At 31.7% G+C, this 14,000-nt stretch overlaps 1 protein-coding gene across 1 annotated transcript in view; it reads left to right on the top strand.

Moving 5' to 3' along the window:
- Window positions 1-14,000, top strand: part of LOC127724179 (inner centromere protein-like) — a 28,460-nt gene that overhangs the window by 6,628 nt on the left and 7,832 nt on the right. Inside the window, exons 6-17 of the mRNA XM_052231074.1 lie at window positions 441-988; window positions 1,786-1,867; window positions 3,229-3,289; window positions 3,562-3,586; window positions 4,357-4,411; window positions 5,495-5,626; window positions 7,225-7,334; window positions 8,407-8,574; window positions 10,441-10,516; window positions 11,017-11,222; window positions 11,608-11,716; window positions 12,592-12,788. Coding sequence (XP_052087034.1) covers window positions 441-988; window positions 1,786-1,867; window positions 3,229-3,289; window positions 3,562-3,586; window positions 4,357-4,411; window positions 5,495-5,626; window positions 7,225-7,334; window positions 8,407-8,574; window positions 10,441-10,516; window positions 11,017-11,222; window positions 11,608-11,716; window positions 12,592-12,788 — 1,769 coding nt within the window. The remainder of the gene's footprint in view (window positions 1-440; window positions 989-1,785; window positions 1,868-3,228; window positions 3,290-3,561; window positions 3,587-4,356; window positions 4,412-5,494; window positions 5,627-7,224; window positions 7,335-8,406; window positions 8,575-10,440; window positions 10,517-11,016; window positions 11,223-11,607; window positions 11,717-12,591; window positions 12,789-14,000) is intronic.

Raw genomic sequence — 14,000 nt, 5'->3', positions numbered from 1 at the left:
TTTTTTATTATTTATCAACTTTTCAGTGGTGCAATGATTAAAGGTCATTTCAGCGTTAATGTTAGGAATTTTGTCTCGCCTTGACAGAGTCAAAAAGCAAGACATAGGTATGCTGTTTCCGGTGGCGTCGTCGTCAACAATGTATTAGTTTGTGATTAGGTCTAGTTTATGGTGAACCACTAGTGGTAGGTCAATGATATTTGGTTTGCAGTTGTATTAGCATTGGCACATCTCATTTCCATGGAGATTGTTTAGTCCTGTACCTTCAGTCATGGTTCATTGACTATGAATATTTGCATAACTTACATGTTGAAGTATTGCTATTTTAATTTCAACATTTGCATTATCAAAATAACAAATAGGCGAGACATATCTCTGTGTTAACAGTTTATTAATTTGCCCTCTTTTCTGTTGAATTATGCAAATTTTTTATACTGTAGAATACTGATAGTGTTTCCTCCGTTGCATCAGACAAATCAGCAACATCATCACAGGGATCGGTTGCAGATCTTGATAACACGTCAGAAGATGACAAACCACAACGAAGTACCAGAACAAAAACTAGGAAACCCAAGACAGAATCTGTGTCAAAAACCAGAACGAAAACACGTAATAAACATCAATCTGGTCAGGATCAGTCATCAGCTGACTTAAGTGATGACGAAGTCATGTTGATCAGTGATTGTGATTCACCAAAATCTAAAGAACATCAAAGACTAAGTGCTAATACTACAGAAGATGATTGTGCTTTTACAAATGACATTAAACCTGTGAGGGCCAGCACGAGGACAAAGCAAAAGAAGAACTCAAGTAAAGTTGACTCTGAAAATGAGGATTCTGGTATCTGTTCTAAATCACAGTCAGAGACTAGTATTCCAAGAACACGGTCAAAGATGCGACCACCAAAATCATCGACAATGTCTTCTGATGAACAGAGTGAAAAAGAGGAACGATTCGTCAAACCAGAAAATCCACCACCAAGAACAAGGTATTGTTAAGTTCAGATTTGATACTAGTCTTTCATCAGCATTTGTATTTGATACTACTTTTCGTGTGCACACGAAAAATAGTCCTGGTCTCTGTTCAGGTCTCATTTGATTGGTTTAAACAAAGTTGACTTGAACGAATTTTATGAAATTGTGAGAAACTGCAGTGAAATTATTTATTTCTAACTATCTTTTTTTTTTTTTTCTTGGAAACGTTTTACTTCTTGCAATTGCTGCCTCTCCATAGAAATACAGAATTGGTATTATAACTTTTTCATGGAGAGGGTGTTGTATTTAATTAACCTTGTTTATGCATCTGTCTGTACAAATTGAAACCTTTCTTACTTTATACATGCACATTGATAAAATACTCAGCTTTTTATTTCTTATAAAAACGTTACATGCATTTAGTCTGGGGATATAAAGTGTTGAGTTGTACATGTATATTGCAAGTTATTTTCAGATTTGTTGTTTGCAGAAACTTTGCAATGTTACTGTTTCACTTAAAAAAAAATCATGGCGTGTACATATCTGTGCCTTAATAATAATTAATAAAAAAATGAGTTGTGTGAATGATATGCAATGTTTGACTTCTTTCTGCCGATACTTTGAAATTATACATACATGTAACAATATGAACATCATGTTTGGTGTTTATAAAAGTTTTTCCAATTCTAGAAATAATTTGATATAGGTTTTACATGTATAGGTATAACACTAATAGTGATTTAAACTGAAGCTTGTTAAAAAAGCATTTTTGTGTCTGAATATTATATATATATTGTTTGATGATTTTTAGAACAAAAACCAAAAAGAGAGTGTTGTCAGATGATGAAGCAGATATGTCTATATCAAAAAAAAGTTGTCTGGATCAAAACGATGTAAGTTTATTTAGTAGACGAAACTGTCAACATTTAAATTATCCTGCAGGAGTTATGTTCACTTATTTTGCAATTGCATAAACTTGTCATTTGCAGCACATATTTTAACCCTAGCACAAAAAGTTTATGCATTGAAATCCTGCTTAACGTACAGTAATAGGTGAACAGCAAATTTAGAATTTTCCCAATCAGCAACTTAACTTTCCTCAATAAATGTGCTCAACATAAGAACAAATATCTTTAAAGGATTAATAGAAAGGATCTTATAAATATTGTAAAAGATGTGTATTTGTATCAATACATTGTGTATGTCATGAATTGCTGCATCTGGATCCAGGTCCTTGTGTATAAACAGACTAGTCATTAATTGAATGATGAAATTAATGCATATATATGTATATACATGTAGTGATTTCCTCTAATTAGGTAATCTTTGACCTAATATTTTTACTAGAAATCATTGAATTAGAACATTGTTAATATAAGTTATTTTTTATGCCTCGTCTACAATAGTATGGGGACATTTAGTTTTCTGTTCTGTGTATCTGTAAGTCCATCTGTCCTTTATCAGGTTCAAGTTTAATGTACTTTTTGTGGTCGCATCAACTTAAATCTTGGTACACATGTTAATTATGAAGTGAACTATTTAAATTATATGCAAACTTATTCTTTAACCCAAATTTCATGTTTCACTGAACTTGCAATTGTGACAGTGTAAGTGGGGTGTGATGTCATATGGGCACTGTCACATTGTAAGTGGGGCGTGATGTCATATGGGCACTGTCACATTGTAAGTGAGGCGTGATGTCATATGGGCACTGTCACATTGTAAGTGGGGCGTGATGTCATATGGGCACTGTCACATTGTAAGTGAGGCGTGATGTCATATGGGCACTGTCACATTGTAAGTGGGGCGTGATGTCATATGGGCACTGTCACATTGTAAGTGAGGCGTGATGTCATATGGGCACTGTCACATTGTAAGTGGGGCGTGATGTCATATGGGCACTGTCACATTGTAAGTGAGGCGTGATGTCATATGGGCACTGTCACATTGTAAGTGAGGCGTGATGTCATATGGGCACTGTCACATTGTAAGTGAGGCGTGATGTCATATGGGCACTGTCACATTGTAAGTGAGGCGTGATGTCATATGGGCACTGTCACATTGTAAGTGAGGCGTGATGTCATATGGGCACTGTCACATTGTAAGTGGGGCGTGATGTCATATGGGCACTGTCACATTGTAAGTGAGGCGTGATGTCATATGGGCACTGTCACATATTCTTGTGAAATGATGCCTTTGAATTAATAGAACAGATTAACATACTTGGGTACTACAGCCGATTTCTATGTTTTAGATTTCAGATATGTCTGTTGGTTTACCTATCAGTAATAGTACCTTTATGTCAGGGAAACAAGGTAAATATAACTTAAAATTTTGTAAATTCAGCGCAAAGCTTTTATTCTTAACTCTTCCTAAGTCCAAGTGGCAAAACTGATACTGTTCCATTTGTTTTGGATATTTTTTTTTTTTTGTAAAATATTTCAAAACAATATTGTTCAAAATTAAGATTAGAGATACTTTAGATACATTAATTTCAAAACTGCACGGACTTAGGCTAAAAAAAAGAGACAGAACATGTATTTTATATTAACAGCTATTATCAATCTTAATTTTGTCTTATTTTCAGATGAAACAAAACAGTTTACTGATGAGTAAGTATGAGAAAGAAGGTTATATGCAATTCTTGTTTGAAAATTTCCTGATCAACCCAAGATACAGTGTGTTAAAATATTTTTGTCCTGCCTGACCTGATTGGCAGATTTCATGTTATAATAAAGAACATTGGATTTCTTGTAATTGGATTACTTAAAAAGACACATGTGTTGTTCAAACTCTTTTATTAACTACATTAAAATCAATTCGTTTTTACCAAGAATCTGGACTGTATGTTAGTCTTTGTTAGCAGCCTTCACGAAAATTTTATTTTAGACCACAAACCAACTGGTCCTGTAGTGCCTGATAAACCATGAGCTCTGATTTTATTTTACAGGCCTAACAAGTATGGAAGAATTTTAGGGCTTTTGAAATTTTATGTTTTCAAAATAATTTATTCAACATTTATTCTCTCAAAAAACACTCCAGAAAAAAGTCTTTGTCTCTTTCCGAAATTTAATCCTCATCATCTTCACCATAAAAACCTTTTCCATAACTAGTTATATATTGTGTATTGAGGCAAAAAAAAATAAGTGTCTATCCGGTCACTTGACTGACTCTAATTTGTAGGCTCTGACTAGTATAAATAACAGATAAATTACTTTGGAGGTAGAGTTATATCCTTTAGACATTTAGATTTTTTTGCTTGTAAAAGTAGAAAAGTCATATTTTTACTTTTCTTGAATTTCTCTTGGTAGACTACATTGCTTTATAAATAGAGTGTTGAATAATTATTTAAGATTTGTGGACTTTAACTTTGTCATTTTAGGGAATGTGCCAGCAGTAGCAGTGACTATGATTCTCCAGTTTGCCCTAAAGACAAGGTAAGATATCAAATTAAAAGACAGCAATGGAATATGCTGTCTCGTTGATATATGCCCAAAATCTTCTTTTATTCATATTAACACCTAACCAGATGAAAACTAACGGAATTAAACCAGAAGTTTTTTTTAAACCCTAATGTATTAAATTAGTGTTTTTAAGCATAAGAATTTCATTTACATTTTGCTCATTTTAATCTGCAACCATTCATGGGCTTATATGATTTTCTTGTAGATGATCAATTTTTAAAAAAAAAAGGATACATTGTTTGTCTGGATATCTCCTCCTAGTTTTGGAGGTACAACTTTAATATTTTGTAGGTTGTTCATACACATAATGAAGGTGTGCATGGCCACAGGATTTTGATTTTTTTCAAATATTCTGAAAGTGACAGGTAGTTGGACTTATTTTTTTGGTACTAGCTGCATAAAGAGATCATGGTTTGTCCGGCTATCTCCTCCTACAGTTACATCATCATACATAGTGTTAATTTAATAATTTCCTATGGTCAGGCGGGGGCATCATTTGTGTCTTACAGACAGCTTAACAATTTCAAGTTGTATGCTAACATCACTCTTTGTCAAATCTAAAATATGTGGAACTAAACTCATGCATATGGCAGAGCAGAAAAGCCTTTAAGGGTGGTAGGGCATTGTCCATATCTAGTTTTAGTATTCTGTTGCTGTGCCTTTGACAAATACACCACATGTTAACTTATGATAATCATATTGTTGGAAGACCATCTATTTTGTGGGAAAACAATTCTATTTTTAATTTGAATAATAAAGAGTAAAAAAAATATTTATCCCCAATTTCTGTAGCTTCATGTTTTCTTTAGTTATGACAGGCCATAAAAAGTGATAATTATATATAAAAAAAAGAAGACACGGTATGATTGCCAATGAGACAACTCTCCACCAGAGACCATAGAATATACTTTATTCTTACAGGCTATTAGACCAAATATCAAAACCTTCTAGCATAATCTAAGCACTAAAGTAGTTCTTTATTCTTACAAGTGATTATACCTAAACCAAATATCAAAACCTTCCAGCATAATCTTAATTTGTTCTTTATTCTTACAGGTGATTAGACCTAAGCCAAATATCAAGACCTTCCAGCATAATCTTAGCACTAAAGTAGTTCTTTCTAACAAGCCAGGCATTGTCAAGTCTTTCATTAAGAGAAACAGTCCTGTTAAAAAATTAACACCAAAGGTATGTATCACTGATATTGCATGCCTAAAATGTAAATCATCATATTTTATTATATATTTTTGTCCATCTATATGTACAGCATGGAGAGAGCTAAGTGATCGAGGACATCACTATTGCTTGAAGATGAGTAAAATACACCTGTTAAAAGTAATGGGCTTAAATAATGCTTTATTAAAGAGAATTTTATTGTTTCTTGCTATTGATGGGTTGCAGTATCATTTATTATACGCTTCACAGTAATTTAACTTTTGTCAGTCCACTAATCAAAATTAAAACACCGTCGGTCTGACGGACCTGATCGATGAAATAGACGTAGGTCCGTCAAATCATATGTCTGGTGTTTTCACTGTCTCGGTTCTGTGACTTTTTATTGTATTTTGATATGCATGCACACATATCGATAGAAATGAAAACTTCGGGGTAAAATGTTTACTAGTATGTTCAAGGTGCTATCCCCAGTAAGCCCTTGAAATGTATTGTGACTGACGAAGGAAGCGATCATGACAAAAAGTGAGGAGGACAGACCAGAGAGAAAATTCAATATTGAATGGAAGGTCAAAAGACCATGGCTGAAGTTTGCACAAGTCGTTATGGAAACAGCGCAAATGTATCTCAAAATTTGAGAATCCAAAACACTTTCATCACAGGCTGCTCTAATTTAAAATGTTCCTGTCAGAGTCATAAAATAAACTCTAATATATACATGATATATATACATGTATAACAATTATTTTTATTTAATAGAATTTATCAACTGCTTTCTTGAAATGCAATTTTTATCATGAATATCATCATAAAACAACACAGTACATTTAGAACATAAACAACCCTATAAGCTGTATTAATTGATTTTTATACCCCCGCTTGAAAAAAGTGGGGGTACACTGTTTTACCTCTGTCTGCATGTTCATCCATCCGTCAGTCCAATGAATATTTTTCGTCGCATCTTACTCAGGAACTACATCATAAGGATTTCTGAAATTTGGTTTCAGTGTTTATATAAGTCGGCTATACTGTGTGAAGCGTTTTCAGATTCATCACTCAACAACAAATGCATATTTGGGCTGGGGTATCATCAGTGAGCAGTAGCTCGCAGTTTCACTTGTTTTTTTTGTTTTTTTCGGACAGACAAAAATCTGTTCAATCAGACAAAACCTACAACACTGTCTGACGGAATATCAGACAGAAACCAAAAGAATTTGGCACAGACTGGATTGAGTAAAAAATGTAGTTATATAGAAAATTTGTTTGTCGTAAAACATTTAAATTCATGGTTCATGAAATCAACAAAAATTGGAATTCCACAAATAATAATGAATCCACAGTATATATTTGGTGTTTAATATTTGGGAAATTTTACGCTGATGGCAGATCTGTGATTGTTTCTGTTTAGATTTAGAGTTTGGCATATTGAATAGATGCATGCCTACTGTTGAAGACTATTTTTGTGGTTGGGTGGCTCAATAATGTATTCCCATCATATCTCATGCTTATATAACTCACCAAAAGCCAATAAACATTTTATTGTATCATTGTTAAAATGTTGTAAGAAATTATTTATAATATCAAACATTTTTACTATATATACAATATTACAGCAAGCACACGAGCAAAGAAAAAGAGAACTTTTGGAGAAAGAGAGAAAAGAGCAGGAAAGATTACAAAGAAGACAAATTGAGATGCAACAGAAGATAGAAGAACAAAGAAAGTATGTTAATTATCCACTTGTATATTTTCTTCTATTTTTTTTTTATTTTCTGCAAGTTTTTGTTGAGTTTTATTTTATCTTCTGTAGTCATATTTTTTTTAATTGTGTGCCCCCTTCAACTATGCAGGCAATGCATATAGTGTTACCAATTACTGTCATTCTGTTTTGTTCCTGTGGACTGATTTTTGGTATGATTATGACCCTTGACCTATGAAAATTATATAAAAATTGTACTAGTCCAGACTTTTTTGGCAATGCTTTCAGATTTGCAGTGGATTTTTGGAACATTAGTGTAAATTGTTTACTAGTTATTAACTGTGGCGTTCCAGTTAACCAACTTTTCCTGATAAGTCAGGATAACATCATACAGACACAAAAATTATTTTTACTGAAGTTCTAAAACCCTATCCAAAGTATTAAACATAGCAACAATATCAGAAATAAAACATGATTTGTGGTCTTTTTTTGTGATTAGAATATTTGAGTTAACAATTTAAAAGAACAGATTGTTTTCTATTTTTATGCCCCTGCCACATGTAGGGGGCATTAAGTGTTGTCCTTGTCTGTATGTCCCAAAGTTAGTTTCTGTTCTTTAACTTTGGGTTGCATCAACCAAATGTTATAAAACTTATACACAATGCTAATTACCACAAAACACAGATCAAGTTTGAATTTGGGTTGCGTCACTTTTACCTCTCTTTAATTATGTCCCTTTATAACGTAATTTGTAAAGGGGGGGGGGGGCATCATCTGTGTCCACTTATTTCATAAAAAGATAATTAAAAATTCTATTTATTTTCAAGGGCTGATTGCTAATTTCTTTGTAGAATTATACTTTTTAAGTTATTTAGTTGTACAAATCATGTATGTTTTTTTAATTCCTAAAATTTTCTTCAAGGACTTGTCATCACCCTTCAATATGATATTTGATCACCTTATCTGGCATCGACAGAACTACTAATTACTAGAGGTTTTATATACCATAGTCCAGTTTGACATGTTGCATAGAAAATTCTGAAATTATTCAGCTTAGTATCCATTCCTTCGTCTTAAGTCTTTTATTGCTTTGTAGGAAAAATGATGAAAAGATGAAGAAAGTTGCTGACGCAAGAGAACAGAAAGCCAAGCGAGACCAAGAAATTAGAGAAAAGTTAATGAAGAAATTAGAAGAAAAGAGACATCTAACTGAAAAACAAAAAGAAGAAAAGGCAAAAGAAGACCAAGAAAAACAGCACTTGAGGTACAGAAGATCATATGACGAAATAATAAAGGCCTTGCAGTGTTTCAATAATGGTCTCTCAAAATAAAATAATGGAAGGGGCTATAATGACAATATTGCCAATGTGTATGTCAGAAAGAGGGGGGGTATCACAACATTGTATATAGTCAAGACAGCACAGCAAATTTTCTATTCATTCTCTTCAAGCTCATTGTGCAAAGGTGAAATAATGTTGGTTTCATTCTTTATTAATAGAGTTATTTAATAAGAAAATTCTTAATCTGAAAATCATCTATGAATAGAAAAATTAAAGGAGTAGGTCCGGTAAGGGCCGATTTTAGCCTTAAACTTCAGGTTCATCTGATGAAAGATATTGGAAAGTTTTTAAACACTCAAGTGTCTACTTTAGTAGATTCCATTAGTTTAAGTGAAAAATTGGAACTGATTTAGTCATTAAAGACGCTCAAATTCAAGCTTACCGTAGAAAGGCTTGTATAGTCCGCGGTTTTATTCTCCAAAATTGGACCTTCCAGACGGGGTGCGGACTATAGAGTACAATAAGCAAGAAATAAGAGAAAAATTTCAATTTCGCGGTCGAGGTGGTTTGTTTATGTTCCGCCATCTTTGTTATTTCTATTGTAGAGGGCGCTCTTATCATTTTTCAAACTAATAATTTTAACTCATCCATATTAATAAGTTATTTCTATTCAATATCAAATTAATACTGATAAATATAAAAACTAAACCTTTCATTACAAATTTCTCGTTTCTTTTCAATGCATTGGTTGAAATAAACTGGTATCTGCTCGATTGAAACGATACAAACATAGTGAAAAAGACAACCGTAAACCAGCTTAGAATTTGTAAACTACAAAACGAAATCGGTTATTGTTCGTTCCGTTTTGGTGTTTCATACTGACTAATATGGTTTGTATTAGCTTAAGACCCTTCAAACATTAATGTGATAGATATATTAAAGACTGTTTTACAAAAGGATGGAACTGTTTTGCTTTCAAAGTCGTATTATAGTGATATCTGTTATGTACGGATTTCGACTCTCACCGGTTAATTTCTTCTTTTACACGTGCTTTTTAAACTTCCTGTTTAAACATACACAAGTTTCTAAATTGTTTTTTAAGTGAATTAAACTTATTTTAACAATCATGAAGCGTTCTAGAATCATTAACAAGCAGTTTCAGCTTCTGTTTGATGATGGAAAACAGGTTTTTCCAAGAAAATACCGCAAACGACCGCACAGGATTTGAAATTACCGGAGTTTCATTAGACCTTTTCTAACAGTTACAAAAAGTTTTTTTTCCTAAAATTTCGTGGGGAGAAGGGGGTGCGGACTATGTACCACTGCGAACTATACAAGCCTTTCTACGGTAAATATTAAAAATCTATCAAATATGCCATAATATGTCACTTTTCAGATGGTTTTTGTCAAAAATGAAAGTGGCCTCATCTGTGTTCTTCCTCAACATTACATATATGTTATGTATTATCATCTAATACAACTTACATTTAAATATTAAGAATGAACACGAATGCGGCCACTTCCATTTAAGACGGAAACCGTCTAAAAATTAACTCAAATGCTAAAATTGTGAAGAATTTAGCATGTCTTAATGATGCTACTACCCGATACATGTGCATTGTATTGTCAAAAACAGCCCATATTTATGTAACAGAAGTATTCTACTTTCCAATAAATAGCTAAAAGTTTACATTTGAACAATTTTGTAAAACTGCTATATTTTGGGGCCAGAAAGGGATCTTACTGAACCTACTCCTTTGTTGATTTTTTAAATTGAGTCAAATTACTGTTTATTTCCTTCAACATATAAGAATTCAGTAGCCTCTAAAGATTTGATTTCATTTTAATAGAGTGAAGAAGTTGTATGAGGCAGAAGAAAGAAGAAAAAAAGAGGAAGATGAACGACAGCAGAAAATACAACTTCAGGTATTTAAAAGAGTGGAAAAGTGCAAACACTACCTTATTATAATTTCATACTTTGTGTTTCTGAACATTTCAGATGCATTTTACTATGTATGTTTTGGAATAAATTTTATGAATCATGACTTATAAATCAGAGTCAAAATCAGAAAATTGATGCAGCAATTGATTTTGAATATCAAACGGTCTAAATTGTAAACTTTTCAATTTTTTTTACTTTTTTTAAAATATCTAATTTAAGAAATGATGAAATCTTGAACAAAATAAATTATTATTTGTTTGGGATTTTTTTTTCTTCGAAAGATTGCTAATTATGTGTTTAGATGTTTACTGAAATTATGTTTGAAATCTAATGCATCCTGCCTATGGTCTCTCCATGGTTGATCTTGTGGTCAATTTAACTATTGAATATTAATGAAGAAATCCTTTACAAAAGCATGAAAATGTTTGGTTTTTTGTAAATCTTAAATCAACATTCAAGAATTTTATTGATAATTCTTTACCAGGAGGAAGAAAATAGAATGTTAAAGGAGGTGATGATAAGGAAGAAAGATTTTGAGGAACAGGAAAGACAGAAGAAAGTAGCAGAAGAAAAAAGAAAGTATGAAGAAAGGGTGGCAGCAATGGCAGCTTTAGATAAGGAAAGACAGGAAGAAAGAGAAGCGAGAGAGGAGGAAAAGGCAAAGGAACAACAAAAGATCAGAGAAGAAAGGTTTGCTGAAGTTTCTTCACGATCAAGAAAACACAATACTATTTGACTGATTGTTGGTTGCTAGCAGTCCAGCAGTGAATAGTTCATACAATGTCATTATGACAATAATATTTGGTGATCAATTTTAAAGACACTGAATATTATTTAGTTTTTTGTTTTTTTTCAAGAAACTTTAGGCCATACAAATTCTTAGGTATGTTTTACAACATTCCTGAATATTGTAACTCTCCGAACTGTACAGTATTTGTTCCCAGAAATATCAAGTTCATTTTCCTTTGAAAGAAAATTACTAAATTTCAAGAAGGAACAAGATAAAAAAAAAACATGATAATGATTTCTGTAGCTGTAACATTAAAAAAAAATTATTGATTATTCTCATCCCCAGGGAAAAACAAATGGCTCTGGAGAAAGCTGCAAAAGAAAAGCAAGCATTAGAACAGAAGAAACAAAAAGACAAGCTATTAAAAGAAAGAATGGAAAAGATCAAGGAGCTGGTAAAAATACAATTTTTTTTTTTTTTTAAATTTGTCATAATTTTCACTCACCTAGGCATAAATGAAATGTTTTATAGTTGTAATGTTTGTCATAATTTTCACTCACAGAGTCATAAATGAAATGTTTTATAGTTGTATTGTTTTGAATTGTTACATGGGTTGATGAATAGATGATATTACCAAATATACTATTTCATGGCCAAGATGAATACATAATTGTTGATACAAGTGAACATTGGGGTTATTGAGTTTTTATAATGCATTGGAGAAATGATGAATGACAAAACTATAATTCTATTGGAAGACAAAGCTACATTTTGTCCTTCATAACATTACACATTATATGTCCTTCAGATACAATTCATGTTACTTAAGGATGTCCTTCAATGTAGAATTTATTCAAATATGCCATACTTAGTATATCAAAACTATCTTCAACAACATTATAGCACTGAATAATTTGATTTTATGGAAATGGATAAAGTTATTATAAAATCTTTATAGTGTGTATTATTTAGGCTAATTAATGTTCAAATTCCCTACAAATTAAACAACTTTCAGATTTTGCCTCTGTGAGTGAAAACTATTATTTAGGGAGAAATAGGCCCTACCTCGTTGATGAGAATATTTTTTGTGACCTTACCATATTTTAGCATCAGAACTTGATGTTGTGAATACTTAACTATTATTATAATAAGAATACAATATCTTCATTATCGAGTAGAATTTTAACGTTACATATGAAATTCTTTATGATAATTCAGAAGATGATAAAGACTTTTAATTAAAAAATGCTCTAATGGAAAGAAAGTCTCATACCTATTGTCTTAGTTTAATATTGTTTAACTCAAAAGAATCTTTTTTTTCTTTTTCAGGAAAAGAAAAGACTTGCAGAGGAAGAAAAACTACGAGCTGACCTAAAAGAACGGGATGAAGCAGTGAAACAGATTATCAATAATCACAATACAAGCTTGAAAAATACCAAAGAAGAAATTCTAAGGGCTGCCTACTCAAGTGCTTTAGCTGGCCTGAATACAACACAGACTTATAGTAAACCTCATAATCCAGACTCGTAAGTGTTCAATAATAAAAACAATTTTGTTGAATCTGTTCAATGTAAAGCCCTATTTAATCAAACGGTTTTCAAAAAGTATCAACTATTAGAATGATGAGTACTATTATTCTTTAAGAAATTGCATTTACTAATTTTTGCATTATTGTAAATTGTATATGATTAACATAAAAAAAATGCATTTGATTTTGAATTTTCAATTATATAGAAAATGTAGGATAGGACATTTAACTATAATCTGAAATTGTGTTGCACAACTTTTTGCAAAATCAACCAAATTTCATATTGTCATACAGTACGCACATAGAGTTTGTAATCGCGAACTCTTATCACGGATTTCGGAGTGTAGCGGTGTCACACCGCGAATCACGGATTATACTCCCAATTTCCTCCAAAGATTCTCTCCCAACACTGTGTGGCTGTTAATTGGTTTATTGCCCATCGGATGTACTGAAAATTAATGACGCATGACAACATAATCGGAATTAGCCAGATTAATTACCTTTGTACATTTAATCGATCTTGATTGCACCTGTGTGCTTTAAAACACGGTATTAAAATTTCCTTTCTTTGACAGATAAAAATGTGACATTTTCATTCAAAATAAGATAATTATTCTTGTATGTATTTGCCCCATGTCATTGTCATTTGAAATAAAACGTACAAACGTATAAAAATACGAATAAAACACTTATTTTTTTTTTTTTTTTTTTTTTTTTTTTTTTTTTTTTTTTTTTTTTTTTTTTCAGTGTATAATTTTATTTGAAATGTACATTTGTTAGAGATACATAAAGTACCGGTACCTTATCCCGGTCTCGTTGACGTTAGTATATAGCATTTCATAAGGTTAGTACTTGTTAGTACACAACATACAATTTTGCTAATAAATAATGTATAACAGGATAAAAAGAAATTACTATGATATATTATAAATCTTAGTTAAGAAGATAAATTAATTTTTTCTGCAACCAAATTGTAGAAGTTTTTATATTTGCCTTGTTTATTTGTCAATATTTCGTAATGTTGGAAAAGTATACCTTTAAAAATTTCAAACACATTAATTTGTTTTGTTTTCTGCTCGGATATGTAATACACTTTATATATAGTAAAAAGTACGATTGTTAGAAAATCGTTGATATTGTAATAATTTGTATCGTTTATCTTATATCCATACAAAAGTGATGCCAGTGATATTATATGATGTCCTATTTT

This window comes from Mytilus californianus, unplaced genomic scaffold, assembly GCF_021869535.1.
Source record: "Mytilus californianus isolate M0D057914Y unplaced genomic scaffold, xbMytCali1.0.p SCAF_14, whole genome shotgun sequence".
In the NCBI taxonomy this organism is placed as follows: Eukaryota; Metazoa; Mollusca; class Bivalvia; order Mytilida; family Mytilidae; genus Mytilus; species Mytilus californianus.
This window is presented reverse-complemented; position numbering and strand designations above follow the sequence as displayed.